The 23692-nt window shown below is 39.4% G+C and overlaps 1 protein-coding gene across 1 annotated transcript; it reads right to left on the bottom strand.

Annotated features, from left to right (window-relative positions):
• tmem177 (transmembrane protein 177) lies at window positions 1–8326 on the bottom strand. The gene is made up of 3 exons (XM_034134430.1): window positions 8233–8326; window positions 1856–2114; window positions 1–943 (listed from the first exon to the last, which is right to left on the bottom strand). Exons 2-3 carry the CDS (start codon window positions 2054–2056, stop codon window positions 224–226), a joined length of 921 nt encoding a protein of 306 aa, XP_033990321.1. The 5' UTR covers window positions 2057–2114; window positions 8233–8326; the 3' UTR covers window positions 1–223.
• Window positions 8327–23692: the final 15366 nt, after the last annotated feature.

Genomic DNA, 23692 nt, shown 5'->3' with positions numbered 1-23692 from the left:
GCATTGACGTGTAAAGAGTTCAATTTTGAGAACAGATCAACTGATTCTAGAATGAGAAGAGAAAAAAAAAAACATATTGCATCACATGCTCTGAATAGGGTTCAAAAATGTTTATTTGTACAGTGGAAAACCTTTCTTTTGTTTCATAGATTAGCCACTAAACAGTGGACACCTCAGCACATGTGGGATTCAGGTGACATCCATTCCCGCCTCCCATTTATTTTCAAGCGTTCTCCTCCACCAGCAGTTTGAGGATCCCCTGCCTCCTGGCTGTGTACGGAGTTTGATTGAGCTGAAGGAGATTGGCAGGAAACAAGTTCCCACTGGGACTGTACATCTCCACTCCCTTCTGCCCCATCAGGGAGCGCAGCGTCTGGTTTCTGGACAGCATCTTATCGTAAAACTCCACCCCTCCTTGGGCGTAAACGCGTGACACTCCTGCCGCTCTCCGGTCCGAGCTGTAGTCACTCCAGCTGCGCACCGAATCAGAGGCCAGGAAGAAGGACACGGCCCCAAGTCCCAACGCCAGAATGTTCACACCACCGCGGAACAACAGAGACCGAAAATGCTGCTTCATTAGCACACTGGACACCCAAACCCCCCCCAGGCAGACTGGGGCGACAGCGGCGTTCAAGACGGGGCCCGCGGACTGCAAGCGGGCCACTTCACGTGCTATGGCGAACTTCTGCGCATCGAGGGACAGCACCAGCGCCTCCTGTAGAGCAGAGCCGACCTCGCTGCTCCAGTCCACCACTTTGCCGTTGATGAAGATGGTGCGGTTGGTGATTCCTTTCGAGTCATCCGACGTGCTGTTGAAGTTGGCCGGGATGCCAATTTGTGCCCCGACAGGAAGCCAAGGGACCCCAGCGCCAACAGGATGGAACCCATAGGAGGCGAAGGCGGAGAAATTGTCAGGTGAGCTGATACCGTAGTCCTTTAACACCTATGAATGACAACATTGGAATTTTGTGTTAAAAAAGCAATTATTTGTACATTATAATGATATGAAGGAAATAAAGGTCATTTTACTGCCACTAGGCGTGCCGCAATAAAAAAAATAACAAAAAGATCCCAGTTAGGAATCCATTGTTTTTATTTGTCATTTGTTTTACCCGCGGTTAATTTATCTCCAAAATAAACAGACCCAGTGTTGGAAACCATTTAAATTGAATAGAGTAGTTTTGAGTTTAACATTTGATGAAATACGAGCTAATCACTAAAATGTTCTTAGCTTGTTTCCTGATGACAAGTTGTAAAATAGTGTAGCCCCCAGATATGGCTAGAAACTGGAAAAAATGTAAGTTTCCTTTCCATAATATCCGTCCATTACAGGCAACCAAAAACGCACCATACCTTTGTTTAAAATGATAGTATAGAATAATGTTAGGATACACTCATAAGATATATCACATGGATGTAGTCATTTTTAGATATTTTCACGTGGAAATATGATATTATATCTTTAATATTGTAGATCGCACAAACTCTTAATGTATTGTTTTGTGAATTAAATATTTTGAGTGAGTTGTGATTAAATATTACAAAATGTAATTAAACCGCTCATCATTGTGAGTGCTTAAATGTATTGAAATAAAGGTTTGTATCTCTTTTTTTTTACTAGCATCAACTGACATAACAGTAATTGCTTGATTGTTGATTTGAATAGTTCAATAGTTGGCATTACAGGGAACATCTAGATGTAATTAGGTCGTCTTTAACATCTGCACCATTTGCAACTAATTGTACCATTCTACTTAAGTTGACATCTTCTGTTATTGATTGTTGAGATGACCCAAGAAATAAAAAGTCCATGATAATGTTAAGATAAATAAATGAATTGGACAACTCTTCCTACCTGCTGGAAAACATCCTGGAGCTTTTCAGACATAGTGACCGGCTCTCCTTTGGAATAGGCCTGATAGAGCTGCCGGTAGGTCATGTCGGGGAACATGTGGTAGAACATGTTGGCGCCAAAGACCCCCCCACAGCTCGTGATGAGCAGCGGAGTCCTGTACTTCTCGAGAAGCACCGCATACTTGAGAATACGAGACGCCATGTCGCCTCTTTGCTTTCAACTCAGTCAGTTATGTTCTGTAGACTTCAGCAGGAGGCATCTGTGAAGGAGGTAGACCACATGTTTATGAGTAAAGAGCTGCGTGTTTTGATAGATATGCTAATTTAATACAATAGAAAGTAGGGCTTCAGAAATATTCAAATTTCTCTCGATTTTGGCTCCCCACAATTTTATGAACTAAGATATTGATAATTTAAAGTGGACCTATTATGCTATATTGGAAAAATATATTGTAGGGCCATACCTATACAAAACATGTCTGTGAAGTGTTTTGCTTAAAATACCAAACAGATCATCCATTGTAGCCATGCCTCATACTGCTCATACCCCTCTTTTGCAGCACTGTTTAAGAAACGCAGATTTTGGAGGCGGAGCTAATGCCTGATCAGAATTCTACCGAAGATAAAGTAAAATTCTGCTGTGATAAAACGCCATCCTGTTCTAAACCACATCAAAGATTATTTCTGAAATAGTATGGAGCTCAAATGCTTTTTCTCTTGCAGGTTTATCACAAGGTGAGTTCCTTATTTTATTTCCTGCTTTTTAAACACATGTGCTCTACAGTACAGGTTAGCTCTGAGTGTTAGCGAGGCTTGCTAATGTAAACAAAGACGAGATTACGTCCAAAAACGTCAGGCATTGTTTCTGATAGCAATTTTCTGTGGGTCCGCTGCCGATTTGACGTCAGATCGGCAGCAAATCTGTATCCGCTCGTTGTACCCCTGTTTTTAAAAGATTTGGGTACGGAGGAAAAGAGAGAGGGTTTTATTTTCTGACGCTGCGTGAGTTCCCCGACGCACCGGGGACACATATTTATGTATAAAAGACATCACAAAGTGCATTTTGCATGATAGGTCCCCTTTAAATGTGTGCTCCGCTCATAGAAAACGTTCATGTTGTACTCCAGTGAAGAACAGTTTTATACAACATATGGCATGACAAAGATTTGTACATTAGCATGAATGTACGAAGTGTAACATGAAAGTCAGAGGAGTGCTCTGATTTAATAAATGACATTTTATTAAATATTCTGTACTTAAAATTAATTACCTGAAAATAAAAACTCAAGTAAGGTACATAAAAATTCGACTAAAGAACAACACTTATTGTAACTTAAAGTGGACCTATCATGCTATATTTAAATGATATATTGTAGGGCCATACCTATATAAGGTATATTTATACGTTTCTGTTTTCAAAACACCAAACAGATCATGCATTTCAGCCATGCCTCATTTCGCTCTATGTGCTGTTTGCTGTCTACGGGGCTGATTCTGTGAGACCACGCCCCCCTGCAGGAGAGGGTAGCCGTGCTCTGATCAAGTCAAGAGGGGGAGAAAAAAAGATCTCCGTCCTCCGTGTTTTATTTATATATACAGTCTATGGTTTTATTATATTATTATAGGCCTATAGAGTCGTTATTCATTTGTTTTAAAGCTCAATAAATAACAAAGAAGACCTTTGACCGGCACTTTTCTAATTTTGTCCGGAAGATTTTAACTTTAACGGACATCTTGACCGGCGAAAGAAACTGAAACTCTGCCGCACGGTCCCCTCGTTCCTTGGAAGAGGCGGAGAGGTGGGTGTTTGTCATCTGCTGGTGGACTAACCGGAGAGAATTACAGTGCTTGCCTCGACGGGGAGGGATTGCATTGAATTAAAGCAGCGGGAGCAAACGCTTGCCTCGGGGAGGGAGAAAAAAAAAACACAGCGGAGAATAAACAGAAGGGTAACCATGGTTACCATATGCGCGGGAAGTCTTCTTCGCTGCTTTTGTGGCAGACTACAGCGCCACTTACAGGCCTGGCATATGTACTACAGTGTCTCCAGCGCTTTCGAGCGGCAATGGCCGGCCGTGGCCCAACCCCACATTCCCCTGATAGGTGGAGAGTTGGCCCAATAGCCGTAGCGCCACTTCTGTGACGTCATAGAAGTGTTCAAATCTGGATCAGTTTTTATCAGATCCGTTGCAGCCCCTTTTTTAGAGATTTGGGTATGGAGGAAAATAGAGAGGGTTGTGTTTTCTGACACTTGGTGAGTTCCCTGGAACACCGGGGACACATATTCATGTATAAAAGACGTACAAAAGTGCATTTTGCATGATAGGTCCCCTTTAATGCAGTACCTTCACCCTAGAGCAAAAATGGTGCATTCAGTGTTGTTCTTTAGTCGTATTTTAAGCTTAACTTGATTTGACTTTCTTTTATTTTCATGCAGCGTCATATTTCTACTCCATTACAATTATCCGATAGCTATATTTACTTCAAAATCCTTTAGTTACTTTACAAATGTGGTTTTTAACATATAAATCACATGGTTTAACATGTACATAATTGTTAAAATCATATTTCATGCAAAAACATTTAATTGTTCCAACTTTTCATGTGAGAATATTTGCTGATTTCCCATGAAATTATTTAATATATTAATTTACTTGTTTTATTTTTTTAAAGGGGACCTATCATGCAAAATGCACTTTTGTACGTCTTTTATACATGAATATGTGTCCCCGGTGTTCCAGGGAACTCACCAAGTGTCAGAAAACACAACCCTCTCTATTTTCCTCCATACCCAAATCTCTAAAAAAAAGGGGCTGCAACGGATCTGATAAAAACTGATCCAGATTTGAACACTGTCCTGACGTCAGGACAGTGGCGCTACGGCTATTGGGCCAACTCCACCCATCAGGAGGAGACAGCCACGGCCATTGCCGTTCGAAAGCGCTGGAGACGCTGTAGTACATATGCCAGGCCAGTAGATGGTGCTGTTCTCACAGAATCTGCCCTTGCAAAAACAGAGCTAGAAATTGTCAAATTGAGCAAAATGAGGCATGGCTAAAATGCATGATCTGTTTGGTATTTTGAAAAAAAAAAAGTATAAATATGCCTTATATAGGTATGGTCCTACACTATATTATTCAAATATAGCATGATAGGTCCACTTTAAGGTATGTACTTTTGTAACTTGGAATTCTGGGAAATTGTGACAGCATTTTACACTTTCTGTTTTTTTACAAACCCATGAGATCTACCTCAACCATTTACACCAGTACAATCCTGCTTTTACATTCATGCACGAGTAATATTAACCTAATAATATACTACATATTAGTACAACAGTTATAAGGGGCATTTTCTGCATCTTTCCTTTAAGGATCTGGTTATTAAAGTGTAAAATGTTGCTAGCAGCAGTGGCGAATTGAAGATAGCATTACACCCAATACAACTGATTAGTTATAGGGATTTAACGTCTCTAAAAACAGGAGAAAACACCAGAAACATGCCCCAGAGGCCTGTACTACGAAGCTGGTTCAACCTAACCTGGATATGTTTGAGTTAGCCGGTTGGCCCAATCCAAAACATACGCGCTCTCGCTAAACTGTACTACGACGCTGGTTATCAAGTGGATCGCTCAAGCCAGCCGTGTCCTATCTAGTTAGGTGCGCGTTCACATGAAAGGGGTGGTATTTGGAGCATTCGACCAATCTCAAACATGGACAAGCGTACTGACAGCGCAGCGTCATACTTCCTGAATGAAAAGTGAACTTTAATATTAGTCAAATATGAAGATGTTAAACTTTAAACATCCATGACTTAAACATTTTATCCAGGATAAAAGCCACATAGCTGCACCTGCAAGGTGAATACAGCTGGTAAAAGAAAAAGCGTTTGAATGCGTACATTAACAGGTTTATGATATCACTGAACAAGACACGAGTGGATCTGACTTTAATTACATTTGACTCGAGTGTTTCGTCAACTTAATGTGTTGCTTAAAATAATACTTCTGCATACAGTATGTGACACTGAGTGTTGCACGGCCAGATACGGCTCAAGAAGCTGACTCAGATAAGGAAATATATGATACATTATGACATGGGCGTCGCAGCCATTATATGAGGGTGGGACAAGTCCCCCCCACTTTTTCAAATGATTAGTTTAGACCCCCCCCACTTTTACTATGCGGAAAGTCCGTGAATCGGTCTATCCACTCGCCGCACTTTGTAGAGCGCTGTGTCAGTGCTTCACGATCAAATGAAATCCATTCCACTTGCTTATTGAGAGAATGCCCAAATCAATGAAACTCCGTATCATGTTTTCACTGCTACTTTGTACCAAGGCAGATTCTCACATAGCGAGCCCATGTTCAAGGAGTGTTGTCATAGTTGGACAGCTCAGATCTGTTGTATGAAGCGATGCCGGTAGCGGAACACACACCAAATGTTCAGGAAATGGTTAATACAGCGAAAATCAAAGCTGACGATCTCTTGGTTTGATATGTTTTCTCCCCCAGACAACATGGACATAAGAACATTTTTTTCAAAGAAGAGGAAAGTAAGTCATCAGCTGGTAGCAGTTAATCAGTTAACAGTGATGGCGGCGTCTCACTTCTGGAGAGGAGTTTCGTCTTTATGTCATGATAGAGAGATACAAATACTGAATAGTTTAGATGAGAAAAGGCATCGAAATGCCAGGTTACTAGTATTTATCATATAAACAGGGAACATGAATAACCCGATCTCTCTGTGCTCATGTAAACACCATATCCCCAATATGATCATAACCGGGATAATACTCATTAACGGCTTACTGATGTCCATGTAGAGACGCAGTCAGTGTGTTTTACTGGAGCCTCAGTTCGATAAGAGATTATTTTCTGAGTTCTTTAATTTAGGTACTCTCTCTCAAAATGGTAATGTGCATTATGTTTTAATTATACTTCTTATCATTCAGAAGCTTTTTGTGTGTGTTTACAGTATGTTTTACTGAGTGCTTATAGGCTATTTCCATCCCAGTATTCAGTTAACTATTTATTTTCTGTGCACATTACATAGACTAGCTAATATTCTACCTACTGCTTGGGACTTTGAGTCTTCAAAATGTCCAATGTCACAGACTGGGACTTACTTTAGAGTCAGTTGTATTTACATTCAGTATGACTTGTTATGATTCAATGTGAAAGAGTATACTGCTCAATAAATAATGATCACTTCACCACCTCTCTTGACATCTAGGCACTTGAGAGTGAGTCAGAGGCAGAATACAGGGACAGTGGAGAGAGGTCCATTGCTGAGGTGAGTGATGAAAGGGAAATGACAGTTGAGAGTAAATTGTGATGTGGACTCTCATCCCAGGATTTTAAGGAAATCAGTGGGGATATTGAACAGGAAACATTTCAGTCAAGGGGCATCATATGACCAATAGAGACAGAAGAGCAACATTTATTTGAACATTTAAGTCAATGATACCATTCCTAGGTGAACTTAACATCCGTATGGAGTCAGATCAGTCTCAATATTAATAAATGCTCACAGAAGGATTCACAAATGTATTTTGCGATTTATATATAAATGACTCTCCACAACAATATCTCTCAATGCACTCACAAATATTTATTGTTGTATATAAATGTACAAAAAATGGGCATTTAAACTGCTTTTTATTAATTCAAAGACAGCTCTGAATTAATAATCAAATATGTTTCCTTTCTTTACTACTGGATGAAATTACAAAATGTACCCATCATTTTCCTCATGCTAGTATAGCCACATAAAAGTATCAAACCACCTGTTAAAATGCACCAGAATACAGGAAATCTATTTTTTTTTTTTTCGCCCCCACACCCCCCGTTAAAAATGTCCCCCCCACATTCAGGATGCTTCCTACGCCCATGCATTATGATGTGATATGATATGAATGATAATGGGACACATCGACGTCTGCACTCACAGTGCCGCGGACTGTACTTAATGTTACTCTGATCCGGTTACTTATGTTGTGGCAGATATTTAAGTAAGCTTTCTTAACGCTAATGTTATAATAGTCAGATTGCTCTGAAGATGGGAGGGGATATTCTATTAATTTTCACGTTCACAGTCAGTTGATTTCTGCCGGCCGTCTTTCCTGCAACGGCAGTTTTTCTGTATTTTTTTCCTCTATCCTGTAATATGACTTGATCGCTTTAAACTCCGCACACGGAGCTCTGATTGGTCAGCAGGCGGTGCTTTCACTGAGTTGATCTCTTAAGTAACCTTAGCTTACTATCTTCCTACTGTAATGATGTGCTTTAACGGCAGCTCACTAAATGAAAACCCAAAAGGCTATAAAATAACATGTAATGTCTTCATAGCATACAAACAATGTCTTATTTACACTCACATGTTCTCCACATCTTTGCAAGGGCAGCTAACAGGTTAGATGAGGATAGAAAATCCCACCCGTAAAGCGGTTTAGCTGTCGTAACGGTGCTGCACGACAGTTTTACGACAGTGGATCTTTAAGTAAACTACGCTCTTTAAAGGCCTTTTTACTATATATAAGTGTCCATGAGCTTTCAGACAGCTGTATTCACACGGAGAATAATGCAGAATAATGAATAAGATATATTAAAAATATATGATAGATTTCTTGTTTCTTGAATTAGAATCAAATGAATATTGATGTTTGTTTATGTTTGAGCATTAAATCCTAGCAACAGTAATGCACAACTAATTACCATTGATATGAAGGCATTGTAAATAAATAGGGATTTAGTTGTAAAAGATTAACTGTATTTGGTTAGGGAATGATCTTTTCATGTAAACCACATATTCATATGTAGGTTATGATTTAAAAAAGAACCTGGGCTGTAGGAGAAAGGAGAAGTTCTCCTGCATTGAACAGCAGAGCATCATTCTCTCACAATCTGAATGCCCAAGAGTTTCCATTGTAAAGATGGAAAGGAAGAAGAACTAGCCGCAACTATTTAAATCTCTGCTTAGTCATGATTGCATGTGCTGCTGACGTTTTTCACGTGATGTAAATTTAGGATCAGTCTAAAACATGCCTCAAGGGTCATTGTCCTTCAATCCAAATAAATGTAAACTGTTTATGAGAGCACAGTTATAAAATCATGCTGATGGCACATTGCGAAATGTAGGCCTACTCAATGTCTGACTTCGAGATGAATTTTAAAACTTTTTGGAGGTTATACAAAGTTGAACTTTAACCTTCTAATGAGGCGGTTGTCATCCAAAAATGAGATTAAGGAACCACATTCTTGACTTTTTCAGTCAAATTGAAGTTGCCTTCGTCTTTTTTAAATTGATTCCAATGGGAACAGAGCGCCTAACCTAAGACATTGTGCTTTTTGATTATGGATGAAGCACTGAGTTTAGATAAGTGAATATTGTACCTCAATCGCAATTTTGTGATGAGTACATTTTTGAATAAAATATAAGATATTGAAAAATGATGAAACTGAAATGTTCAGGAAAAAAAATCTCATTTAGGGTTGGTTCATCAGTATTTGTATTATTATTTATATAGTTGTATATTATATTAAATAATAAAAAAAACATTTAAATAAAAATGTAAAAATAATACTCTAATTGTCCAGGTTTTAATAAAGTACTACCCATTCTGAATCTGTGGTGACTTATTGATAAAATAGTAGTAATAGAAATAAAAAAGGTAGAACAATAATTCTACCAAAAAATTCAAACATTATAACAACAGTTGGAAAATAGACAATAAAGGAAATAATACATATTACAAAAATAAGGAACAAATCTCACTAATATGAAGTTAAAGCTGCTCTCCCCTCCCTCACTTTTTGTAACCACGGCTGTCATCATTGTGTGTGTTGCATAAATGGCAACAGTTCATTACAGCCCCTTTTCATATGTTCTATTCTCAAAGAACAACTGCGGTGTGTTGTTCCACATTTCTCTAGATCCATACTACGCAGATGCAAATTAGAAAAAGGGGAAGGGGTGAGCGTGTGTGCGGCTGCTGCTGATCTGTAATGATGTGTGATTCCTTTGAGGAGCTCTGAGACGTGGCTGCATGCCCGTGAGCTGTTTGTACATTTTTAATGGTGTAGCTGAGCTTGGCGCTTATGCACAGGATGCAAATGAAAGCTGGGACCATGCAGGTACACAAAACAGCTGATTTCCATCCTATTACTGTCTGTGTATGGTGGTGGTTTCTTGAGGAGGAAGTGAAAGTTGTGCAGTTGCTTAGACAGTAAAAAATGTTTAATATTTCAGACTTCCTCATCCTGTGATGACGTATAACAAGCTATGTGAGATCACAAAGTGTAACGATGAAACAGTACAAATGTTTATCATCAGTACAGGACTTTTGCTAGTCAAGTGTAAAGGGGTTCAGAAACACCTTTTTGTAAGAATGTTTGTAGATTACAGCCCAGCAACACATTTAGCATTTTCAGTCTAATAAATCTAATCCTGTAGACAAAAAGGCTAAAGTATAGTACTTTTTGTTACTTGATAACAACGGACTGAGCAAGTGACCACTATTTTGAACCAGTACATGTTTTGTTCACACAATTCCCCCCCCCCCCCCACCTTTTAAATGTATTTTAGACAAAAAGTCGTTTTCTATTTTACTGTTTCTATTATAATATAAAATAAACCTTTCCGTGAGGATAATTTTTTTTTTCAGCACTTTAACTGTAAAATAAAGTAATCAAACAATGTATTATAGTAGTCGACTATATTTTCCATACAAACATGTGGTTAAAGGGGCTGTGAGACATAACATAATGTAGTATAAAATGCTCAATTATGATGAGATACAGGTATGAGATACAGTGGAGTAAGTATAAGTATTTGATCCCCTGCAGATTTTGTAAGTTTACCCACTTACAACTTACAAAGAAATGAACAGTCTGTAATTTTAATGGTAGGTTCATATGAACAGTGAGAGTAAGAATATCAAAAAGAAAATGCAGAAATTGACATTATATAAAAGATAAAAATAGATTTGCATTTAACTGTGGGAAATAAGTATTTGATTTGCAAAACATGTCTTAGTGCTTGGTGGAGAAACCCTTGTTGGACAGACAGAGGTCAGACGCTTCTTGTAGTTGGTCTCCAGGTTTGTGAACATCTCAGGAAGGATTTTGGTCCACAAATCCTGAAGGTTTTGAGGCTGATGCTTGGCATCTCGAAGATTCAGCTCCCTCCACAGATTTTCTATGGGATTAAGGTCCGGAGACTGGCTAGGCCCCTCCATCACCTAAATATGCTTCTTCTTTAGTCACTCCTTTGTTGCTTTGGCCCAGCGACGTGCAGTCAGGGGAGGCAGGGGAGGCATAGCCTCACCTGTCATACTCCAATGTAACGGAAAAACAACTAAAGAAAAACGAAATAGTAATAATAATAAAATGTCTCCACTGATCTGTGTTGTAAGTGTGATTTATGTATGATTCCAATCGCTTTTAATAGTCAAAATCAGCTAATTTGCCGAGCTCCGCTACGGGAGCGATGAGAAGTGAGGCAGGGACCAGCTCTGCCTCTCGTAAGCCCACAGTAACTTGCTGGAGCACGGGCACTAATTTAGCGCGGGCACTTATTTTGTGAGCGCGCTCAAGCCAGTTACTGTGGGGTGAGGTGAGGCACAGATGAGCTCTGCCTCACCTCAGAATGCGTCACCCCCACAGAAACTGGCTGGAAAGCGGGCCCTAAGCGCATGCCTGTTACCATCTCACTGTAGGTCACCAATGTAATGTTTGTAGATCCCTTTATTACATTTATCCTCGCCATCCATAGTCTCTAAATAACTTATTTCACGTATATATGATATTTAGGCTCGCTGGTCTCATCATACAACGGCAATGAAGAAAGCACCAGGGGAGGCAGCCATAACCTCTGCCGCACTGAAGGGGGCGCACGTGAGCCCACAGGTTCTTGTTGCTACTGTTATTCTACGCAGAGATGGTAGACGCAAACAACAAACTAGACTACTTTTGAAACTAGAGGAAGATAAGGAGGACTTTTACAAAACAGTAATAGAGATTGTTGTCCAGAAGGATAGCATGGACTTCATCTTCAAGTCAAGGTAAGACCACATTTGTAATGAAAATGGGATCTTACTAAGAAAGAACAATCCAATATTTAGATTTTGGGTATCCTTTTGTTGAACGGTCTGTTTAAAATGAATCGAAGCATCAGACTAAAAAAGCTTTTGAAAATAACTGAATATTTCGATTAAGGTCAAAATATAATATTTGTAAATCTGACTCAGTGAGTCAGTGCCTCACCAGCCATGAACCTCACCGCACGTCACTGCTTTGGCCGTATGTTCAGGTTTATTTTCCTGCTGGAAGACCCATCCATGATTCATTTTCAGTGTCCTGGCTGAGGGAAGGAGGCTATCGGCCAAGATTTTACGGTACACAGCCCTGTACATCCTCTCCTCGATGCAGGGAAGTCGTCCTGTCCCCTTAGCAGAGAAACACCCCCAAAGCATAATGTTTCCACCTCAATGCTTGACGGTGAGGATGGTGTTCTGGGGGTTATAGTCAGCATCTCTCTTCCTCCAAACATGATGGTCGAGTTGATGCCAAAGATCAACATTTTGGTCTCATCTGACCACATCATCTTCTCCCAAGCCTTCTCTGAATTATTCAGATGTTCATTGGCAACTTTCAGACGGTTTATTCATGTGCCTTCTTGAGCAGGGGGGCCTTGTGGCGCTGCAGGATTTGATCCATTATGGTGTAGTGTGTTACCAATGGTAACTGTGGTCCCAGCTGCCTTGAGATCATTAACAAGTTCCTCCCGTTTAGTTCTTGGCTGATCCCTCACCTTTCTCATGATCACCAATACCCCACGGGGCGAGATCTTGTGTGGAGCCCCAGACCGAGGGTGATTAATGCTCATTTTGTGTTACTTCCATTTATAAACACACACATTATTCTTCTGAATAATCGCACCAACAGTTGTCTCGTTCTCACCAAGCTGCTTTCTGATGGTCTTGTAGTCATTTCCAGCCTTGTGCCTCTACAGTCTTCTCTCTGAGGTCCTTAGACAGCTCTATGGAGCTAATTTCCTGCCATAACTCCACAAACAAACTAAACAGGTTTTACAAATGCCTTATGATTCACTAACAAACACAATGTGGTTTGCAAATACAAAACACCATCTACAAACTAATGAATTTAGTTTTGCAAAGAAAAAACGTATCTATCAAACAAACACATAACATTTTTCTAATAAATCATGTTTCAGAGACAAATTCAGCTTAGGTTTTACAAGTACACAACTTTTTTTTACAAGTGCACAAATTTGTTTTACAACTACAACACTTTGTTTTACAACTACAAAACTTTTTTTTACAAGTACAAAACTTTTTCTTCTCACGGCGGAATATTACTGCCAAAAGTCACGTGAGTGAGTCACGTGACTTTTGGCAGTAATATTCCGCCGTTGCTGGCTCATACACAGTCACACATGCTCACTCACACATGCTACACGGCAGCAGGGGGCGCTACTGAGTCCATTGGGAAGACGGGAGGTTGAGCAGAGCATGGAACAGCCCTTGCCAGTCTGATGACAGGTGTTCAATGAGTGATACAAATATTTTTTACCACAAGTTCTTAATAAAACTGATACTGTTGGACTCGGTACTAGTTGACTGCTACCAGAAATAAAAGGAAGTACTTTACTGTGTACTTTGTGAGTAATCCTCTGTCAGAGTCCCCTCCATAGTACATAATGCATGTTTTTTGCTATCTTTGATGAATGATAAAAGGGTCATTCCAGAATTGGAGGACAATTTAGACACCAACATTTTTGAAAAATGAACCTTTCATTTTATTATTTTTTGTTATGTATTTAGGAAAAACAGATAATAAACCATAAAAAAAAGTGATTTGCCCAGCTAAGGCATCACATTTGTATTAGTAAGCCTACTACTAACAATACATTGAAGTACTTTTACTGTGTATTTTTTGAGAAATACTCTGTCAAAGTCCCCTCCTGAGAACAAAATCAAGCCACTTCTTCTAAGTTTGATGAGGGAAAAAAATATTTTTTGGGTGATTTAATGGGTGATGTAACATTAATGACAGACATAATATGAGGTCCTTGGCACTCTAGAGGGGTCATTTTGTGATCATGGGGCTTCACCCTTACAGCATCAGGACAATATCATATGGAGTCAGATACTGGAAGTGGGCTGGAGGCGTTAACTGGGACTGATGGAAGGATGAGGCTGATGAGACTGAAGAATCTGAGAGGAACGAACTAGCGGCAGAGGAATAATTATATATTAAAAGACAGCAGCATCATAAGAGGGCAACCATGTGACAGAGTGTGTTACTTTGCTGAAGGATATTTGTGACCAGCTATCCATTCCAGGCCAGACTCTAAAGACTTTCCAAGGTGTGAAAATGCTGTTGCCGGAGTACTGACTGGAAGTATTGCTGATATCATGTCTGCCATCCTCTTAAAATACTCTGTCCAACAATATCAGTCTCAGGAAGAAATGTTTTTTAACGCTTATTAAAAGAAAAACATGCATTCTTGTACTCAGGTGGGGATATTGACAGAGGATTACTGGAAAAGTACACAATAAGTACTTCATAGTACTTGTGGGGGTAGTTTCAGTAGTACTGAGTCCAACAGGATCAATCTCACGAAGAACTAATGGCAACAAAAAAGAATTCCCTCATCAAACTTAGCAGAAGTGGCTTGATTTTGTTCACAGGAGGGGACTTTGACAGAGTATTTCTCAAAAAATACACAGTAAAAGTACTTCAATGTATTGTTAGTAGTAGGCTTACTAATACAAAGTCAAACCGTATCAATTTCATTAAGAACTAATGGTAACATTTTATTTTTATCATTCATCAAAGATAGCAAAAAACATGCATTATGTACTATGGAGGGGACTCTGACAGAGGATTACTCACAAAGTGCACAGTAAAGTACTTCATTTTATTTCTGGTTGCAGTCAACTAGTACCAAGTCCAACAGTGTCAGTTTTATTAAGAACTTGTGGTAAAAAATATTTGTATCACTCATTGAATATAGCAGGAATAAAAATGAAAAGCAGCTGATTGACCGAGTGCAGAATCGCTGTATGGCGGACTGGGACTACAAATCAGCCCGGGACTCTCGACCGGCCCACTTCGGTACCGCCGGCCCACCTCGGTACCGCAAGTAAGCGGCCCACCTCGGTGGTGCCGCAAGTAAATACCGCGAGGAAATTGTCGACGGGGGGGAGGGGGGGTGAGCAGTGACTTATCCCGGCCCACTTCAGTACCGGCCCATCGGGATTCGTCCCGAACGTCCCCTGGCTGTATATATAGTTTAAATCTCCTTAGTTACAATGTTGTCCATTTTAGACAAAGGCTTATTATATTTACAGCCATGGGCGTAGGAAGCATCCTGAATGTGGGGGGGACATTTTTAACGGGGGGTGTGGGGGCGAAAAAAAAAATAGATTTCCTGTATTCTGGTGCATTTTAACAGGTGGTTTGATACTTTTATGTGGCTATACTAGCATGAGGAAAATGATGGGTACATTTTGTAATTTCATCCAGTAGTAAAGAAAGGAAACATATTTGATTATTAATTCAGAGCCGTCTTTGAATTAATAAAAAGCAGTTTAAATGCCCATTTTTTGTACATTTATATACAACAATAAATATTGTGAGTGCATTGAGAGATATTGTTGTGGAGAGTCATTTATATATAAATCGCAAAATACATTTGTGAATCCTTCTGTGAGCATTTATTAATATTGAGACTGATCTGACTCCATACGGATGTTAAGTTCACCTAGGAATGGTATCATTGACTTAAATGTTCAAATAAATGTTGCTCTTCTGTCTATATTGGTCATATGATGCCCCTTGACTGAAATGTTTCCTGTTCAATATCCCCACTGATTTCCTTAAAATCCTGGGATGAGAGTCCACATCACAATTTACTCTCAACTGTCATTTCCCTTTCATCACTCACCTCAGCAATGGACCTCTCTCCACTGTCCCTGTATTCTGCCTCTGACTCACTCTCAAGTGCCTAGATGTCAAGAGAGGTGGTGAAGTGATAATTATTTATTGAGCAGTATACTCTTTCACATTGAATCATAACAAGTCATACTGAATGTAAATACAACTGACTCTAAAGTAAGTCCCAGTCTGTGACATTGGACATTTTGAAGACTCAAAGTCCCAAGCAGTAGGTAGAATATTAGCTAGTCTATGTAATGTGCACAGAAAATAAATAGTTAACTGAATACTGGGATGGAAATTGCCTATAAGCACTCAGTAAAACATAAACACACACAAAAAGCTTCTGAATGATAAGAAGTATAATTAAAACATAATGCACATTACCATTTTGAGAGAGAGTACCTAAATTAAAGAACTCAGAAAATAATCTCGTATCGAACTGAGGCTCCAGTAAAACACACTGACTGCGTCTCTACATGGACATCAGTAAGCCGTTTAAGAGTATTATCCCGGTTATGATGTGTTTACATGAGCAGAGAGATCGGGTTATTCATGTTCCCTGTTTACATGATAAATACTAGTAACCTGGCATTTCGATGCCTTTTCTCATCTAAACTATTCAGTATTTGTATTTCTCTATCATGACATAAAGACGAAACTCCTCTCCAGAAGTGAGACGCATTTGCCGCCACCACCGCCATCACTGTTAAGTTAACAGTGTTAACTGATTAACTGCTACCAGCTGATGACTTACTTTCCTCTTCTTTGCAAAAAATGTTCTTATGTCCATGTTGTCTGGGGGAGAAAACATATCAAACCAAGAGAGATAGTCAGCTTTGATTTTCGCTGTATTAACCATTTCCTGAACATTTGGTGTGTGTGCCTTATAGTGATGTGTCGGTCGCGAACGAGCCGGCTCAAAGAGCCGGCTCTTTTAAGTGAACGACGGGAGCCGGCTCGCGCCCGCGAACGAGCCGTTTTTTTTTGTTATTTTGTTGTTGTTAAGTAATACAAGACAGAATGATATGATGATCTCCGCGCTACAGCTGCTCCGTGCATGCATGCAGTGACATGTAATATCCAAGGATTAGAGACTGTTGGATGCTGCTGTTTTGAGCATTGCAATACATTTATTTTTATTATGTTTTTTTATGATTAGAGACGGTTGGATGCTGCTGTACTGAGCATTGCAATATATTTATTTTCACTATGTTATTTATTTATGATTATCCTTGGGCTCGGCAAAGATTTGATGTCAGCTGTTGCTGTCTTTTTTTCTATAGTTAATACTGAAATAGAGCCCTGCTGTTTAGTCAGGGCCTTTTCTTTAAATATAATTTTTAAAATGTCGATAGAGTAGCCCATTTTTTAAAATGTCTATGCTTAAGTTTTTATCTCAATCTCAATCTTTATTTATTTATATAGCACATTTAAAACAACCTTCAGTTGACCAAAGTGCTGTACAGGCAATACATATTAAATAACACAATGGGAGTACAATAATAAAACAATAATTAAAAACATGATAAAAAGCACAATAACTAGAAAAATATTTTTTTAAAAACACATACAAATGTAAAAATGTAATGTTCAACTAGTATTAAAAGCCAGTGCAAAGAGGTGAGTTTTTAGCTGAGATTTAAAAAGTTCAATAGACTCAGCAGTCCGGATATGTACTGGGAGGCTGTTCCACAGTCTAGGAGCTGCAACACTGAAAGCCCTGTCACCTCGGGTTTTGTTATAGGTGTTGCTATCTGCTTTGTGTAGCGTGGTTCGACAAGCAAGTCTGTGCATTCATTGGGTGGTATCAGAGAGATACAAGGGTCTGTAAATGCAATGAAAACAATTGGCCACAGCAAATAATTGATATTAAACATGTCATTTTTACTTTTGAATACTTCCGTACAAAGGATGTATTGAATAATTTAAGTGATATGTGTACACATATAAATCATTAGTCAAAACAAGGCTACATTTGATTGAATTATAAAAGGTATAATATGTGGTAAACTGAAGAGCCGTTTGGGAGCCGAAAGAGCCGGCTCTTCTTGGTGAGCCCAGCCAAATGATCCGGCTCACCAAGAAGAGCCGGAATTCCCATCACTAGTGCCTTACCTCCGCTACCGGCATCCTTCATACAACAGAATCTGAGCTGTCCAACTATGACATCACTCCTTGAACATGCGCGCGCTATGTGAGAATCTGCCTTGGTACAAAGTAGCAGTGAAAACATGGTACGGAGATTCATTGATTTGGGCATTCTCTCAATAAGCAAGTGGAATGGATTTGATAGTGAAGCACTGACACAGCGCTCTGCAAAGAGCGGCGAGTGGATAGACCGATTCACGGACTTTCCGCATAGTAAAAGTGGGGGGGTCCAAACTAATCATTTGAAAAAGTGGGGGGGACTTGTCCCACCCTCATATAATGGTTGCGATGCCCATGTTTACAGCCCCTAATAACATTTATTTTCTGGGCTCAATATGTGTCTTGGCTGTTTTCGTTGTGATCGCTAAATTCACCTTGTTTATAATATTATCACTATAACACTGACCCAGATCGCTGGATCGCGAGAAACACCTGTCATCAGACTGACAAGGGCTGTTCCATGCTCTGCTCAACCTCCCGTCTTCCCAATGGACTCAGTAGCGCCCCCTGCTGCCGTGTAGCATGTGTGAGTGAGCATGTGTTGATTGATTGATTGATTGAAAAGTTTATTAACAGCTTGTATATTGGGTACAGTACAGTACAGCTCAGTGTGACTGTGTATGAGCCAGCAACGGCGGAATATTACTGCCAAAAGTCACGTGACTCACTCACGTGACTTTTGGCAGTAATATTCCGCCGTGAGAAGAAAAAGTTTTGTACTTGTAAAAAAAAGTTTTGTAGTTGTAAAACAAAGTGTTGTAGTTGTAAAACAAATTTGTGCACTTGTAAAAAAAAGTTGTGTACTTGTAAAACCTAAGCTGAATTTGTCTCTGAAACATGATTTATTAGAAAAATGTTATGTGTTTGTTTGATAGATACGTTTTTTCTTTGCAAAACTAAATTCATTAGTTTGTAGATGGTGTTTTGTATTTGCAAACCACATTGTGTTTGTTAGTGAATCATAAGGCATTTGTAAAACCTGTTTAGTTTGTTTGTGGAGTTATGGCAGGAAATTAGCTCCATACAGCTCTTTAGTCTTGCCCATGGTGGAGAGGTTGGAATCTGATTGATTGATTCTGTGAACAGGTGTCTTTTATACAGGTTACAAGTTGATATTAGGAGTACTTTCTTAAAGGAAGATTACTTATTTAACCGGTCTGTGGGAGCCAGAGGATCAAATACTTATTTCCCACAGTTAAATGCAAATACATTTTTATCTTTTATATAATGTCAATTTCTGGATTTTCTTTTTGATATTCTTACTCTCACTGTTTATATAAGCCTACCATTACAATTATATACTGTTAATTTTTTTGTACGGGGCAAATTTACAAAATCTGCAGGGGATCAAATACTTATTTCCTCCACTGTATAGCAGTGTTTTTGAATGGGGTTGCAAGGGGTGCAAGGGGTGCAAGGGGTGCAAGGGGCCCAAGGGTCGGCAGTATAGGGACTTGGCCTTGGAATGGAAGAATTGCCGGTTCGTGTCCAGATCAGATGAACGGAGTGTGGACTGGTAGCTGGAGAGGTGCCAGTTTCCCCCTCTTGGCCACTGCCGCAGTGCCCTTGAGCAAGGCACCAACCCTCCCTGGTGCCGGCTAACTGGCAGCCTCTCTGCTCTGACACCTCTCCTATCTGGTTGTGTGTGTGCCTTTATATCCTCTGTGCATGTATATCATATGTGTGTAATGTGTGTGAACACAACAGACTGAAAAAAGTAATTTCTCTGTTGGGGATTAATAAAGTACGTGTTCTTCTTCAATTACCCTGCAAGTACCAGTACTCTGAAATACCCCTAAACTTGAGATATATTTGAGATTAGTATCAGTTCATGCATTATCTCTTAATCATTTTACCATAATACATTCAATAAAAATGTAATTGTTGGTTTGATAAACATTGAATATTAATATATTTGTAATGCAATCTTTAACTGCAGTAATCTAAGCTTTCAACAAAAGCAAATAGTATCCTCTTCAAATCATCTAGCTCGTATCAGACTTGTAGTATAATTCCATGCAAAATAAATCTGCAGGATATTGTAAGACAATCTATGTACATTATAGACTTACACCGAGAGGAATAGATTCACATAACAGCTGAAGAGTGATGATGCATAACTAATACAACCTTGAACATGTTGGGATATACCCTACATTCATGTAAAACTGAAAAATGCATTACTTTGCAGTGTGTGTGTGTGTGTGTGTGTGTGTGTGTGTGTGTGTGTGTGTGTGTGTGTGTGTGTGTGTGTGTGTGTGTGTGTGGTGTGTGTGTGTGTGTGTGTGTGTGTGTGTGTGTGTGTGTGTGTGTGTGTGTGTGTGTGTGTGTGTGTGTGTGTGTGTGTGTGTGTGCATATGTTATATAGTGATCAAGTCTGACGGTCTGATTCTAGTGAGGAAACAGCTCACTACAGTCTCCATGGAAACAGGCAAGAGGCGATTGAAGTGCGCGTCTCTGTGTATGTGTGTAATATGTGTGTGCGGCTCAAGGGAAAGGGACAGAGAGAATCCCCTTTTCCTATTTCATTTTATTCTATTCTATTCTATAAACATATATATATATATATATATATCCATATATATAAATATATATATATAAACTTAACCAAATAAGTGCACATATGCAAGAGAGTACATTGATGACACTCATGTGTCAGTTGTGTAATGGACTAAAAGCATTTCCATATTTTTCTCTCTTCCCACCTAACAATGCATGCTGGGAGAAGTCAAATCCCATTTCTGTGGAAGGAATTATGCAGTTACCAAATTGCATGAACACGTTTTCAAAGCTGATATTGGGAGAAAAGTAAAACATGTCGTTGTACTCTTCAAACTTGTGTAGTCAAACGGCTTATTGCTGCTTATTGGAAAAAGACAAATAGACACAATAATAATGAATGGATTAACAAATTGGCATTATGTATGGCATGAAAGGAGATTTTATGTTGAGAAACAGACAAATTGCGTTTAAAGAAATATCCAAACCTTTTATAATCCTTAGAAATTCAAGCGCCAGAGATACCGCAAAAATATATTATATTTGCTTAAATTGTATACATAATTATTACTTTGTAGATATGGAATTGAGGAAAGTGTGTATGCATATATTTTTATGTATTTCTGGTGCTTTTTCAATTTTTTCTCATTTATTTTGGTACTGCTGAGTTGTTGGTTGCGTGTGTGTTTGGGGGATTATGTCATCAAATGGCCTTGTTTGTCCATGTCATTTGTACCTGCAGTGAAAAACTACTCAACATTTTATACAAAGAAATCTCATTTTGGTTTGTGACCTCTTACTGTTACTACACTGTTACTCTTTAGTCCTTTACCTTCTTAACCCTTCAGAAGAGGCCATTATTGACTAATATAATAAAGCAAAAGTGAATGACAACAGACCACATTTTGTCTAATCTCTGTAAAATAAGATATACATGTACGTTGATAGATACGTACAAAGTCGTAGAGGTGCCTAATGATGCATCACACTGAATGTCAATTCCACTTTTCATCACGACACGGTGTCCCTTAATAGAAAACCAACACTACAACTATAGCATCAATGCTACATACAGCTCTGGAAAAAAATAAGAGACCACTGCACAATCATCAGTTTATCTGGTTTTACTATTTATATGTATGTGTTTGAGTAAAATGAAAATGTTTGTTTTATTCTATAAACTACTGACAACATTTATCTGTGTTGGAATTCAGCAGACACTGGAATGGAATGGCTGCTTACTGGTAGAGATTGAGATTTAAGAAAAATGTGGATTGGTCTCTTCATTTATTCCGGAGCTTTATAACCCTGTTAGAATAAAAACATTTGACCACATCATTTGTACTATTGGTCCTGATTGCGTCTGTAGATAAAGTTATTTAGCAGAAAAGCTCACTCTACCTGACCCTGCGGCATCTGAAGGAAAATGAGGTTGACGCAGGACACAACAGAGCAATCAATTCTCAAATTAAGATCCCATCAACTTGTCGTCCAATCCAATGAATGAATAAATCAGTAACTCAGTCAATCAATTCACCACCTCTTGATTGCTTCCTAGAAGTCTCCCAACGCTTAAATCAATATGTCCTTAGAGCAAGCTTTGGACTCCCCAATGGGTTATGCTGTAAACACAATATACTGTATGATCTTCCATGCCTGAAGAATTCTAAGAAATGTCAAATTAAAGTCTGATAATGCAGTGCCATATGCCTTTTTTATACTGAATTGATCATTTATCCAATTGTAGAGAATATAACCTTTATTGACATGTGGGTGAAGGATGAAAATATTGTTTCCCCTACGCTAACATTTTACCTTCCATTTTAAAATCAGCTGCTCTTTACCTTCCACTGAAGAGCTTTAGGCAAAGGATACCAGGCTCACACTTCCAGATCATACCCCAATCCACACACTGACCCTGACACGCTGAAAACAACCTGAACCCCCTCCGCTTCACACTCTCAAAGTCACATTTGTGTTATGGTGCACTAACCAGAAACTATTGCAGGGACTGATGGTACAGTTGGCCCCTTTCAAGAATACTGCCTTAACTGCCTTTAAACCTTTAGCTGTTGACTTTGTTGTGGCACAATTCCATTGAAATTCCATGTACTGTATGGAACAACTGGTTCAACCTAAATGTCTAACATTTGAGCGAGTGTGGCACAGGACGTAGAGCTGTCGTCCACCAATCAGAAGGTAGGTGGTTTGATCCCCAGAACCTGCAGTCAACATGTCGATGCGTCCTTGGGCAAGATACTTAACCCCCAATTGCAACGGTAAGTGAATATTAGTTAAGGTGTCACCATGTTTGGAAGACTCTGCCTGTATGCATGTGTATGAATGGGTGAAAAGTGCTAGCCTATAAATGCCCTTCATTTACCATTTAACAAACTGGCACAGTATATTACAGTAAGTATATTCTTAATATAAAAAAAATACTTGTTTGTTTTATTTTCTGGACAACATTGAGTGTTGGACCTTCATTTTGACAAATGCCAAGGTTACATTTAGTATCAAAATAACAATGTTACCAGGAAAAACTGAAATTGTAAAAGACAAAGACAAAAGGAATACATCTAGAATGGGTTGGGGTCCACAAGCTGTCACAGTCTGCTCCCTCACTCACCTATTTTCTGCATTAGCATTTCTCAGTCACCTTAGTCACCTGGTAGTCACACCCTGTTTCTCTCTCACACTCTGTTACACCCATCAGCTCCACTAGTATATAGGCCCCCTTCACTCTCACCTCAGTGCCAGATCGTACTTCGCAGCATGCAGTTCTTTCCAGCATTACCTCCCAGATTGCTCTCCCGGTTTCGACCTTGCCTGCCCCTGACCAGCCTGCTTCGCCTGTTTCCTGACCGTACCTGTACCCGGATTATTCTGCCTCGCCTGCTCCCTGACCCTGCCTGTACCTGCGTCTCCAGTCTTGCCTACTCCTGGAACCCTCGCCTGTCCTCGACCAGACCTTTGCCTACTGTCTGCCGGTTTGTCTTACACCAGAACTTTTCTGTGGAAACAAGTTTTAATAAAGCTGGTTACCGACTTTCCCTGGTCTCTCGTGTGTTGCATTTTGGTTCTCAGCTCGTTCAATCGTGACACAAGCATAACATCTGAAAGGAGTCTTTCTGAGTTTGGAGTTGACAAGAGGAAGATGAAGTGTATCACAGTCCTGAGAGCGTGCTTGAAAAGTGAAGTTATGTAAATTAGTAATTTGTCTAG

Source organism: Trematomus bernacchii, unplaced genomic scaffold (assembly GCF_902827165.1).
Source record: "Trematomus bernacchii unplaced genomic scaffold, fTreBer1.1, whole genome shotgun sequence".
Lineage (NCBI taxonomy): Eukaryota > Metazoa > Chordata > Actinopteri > Perciformes > Nototheniidae > Trematomus > Trematomus bernacchii.
Note: the sequence above shows the minus strand (reverse complement) of the source record. Positions and strands in the feature narration are given on the sequence as shown.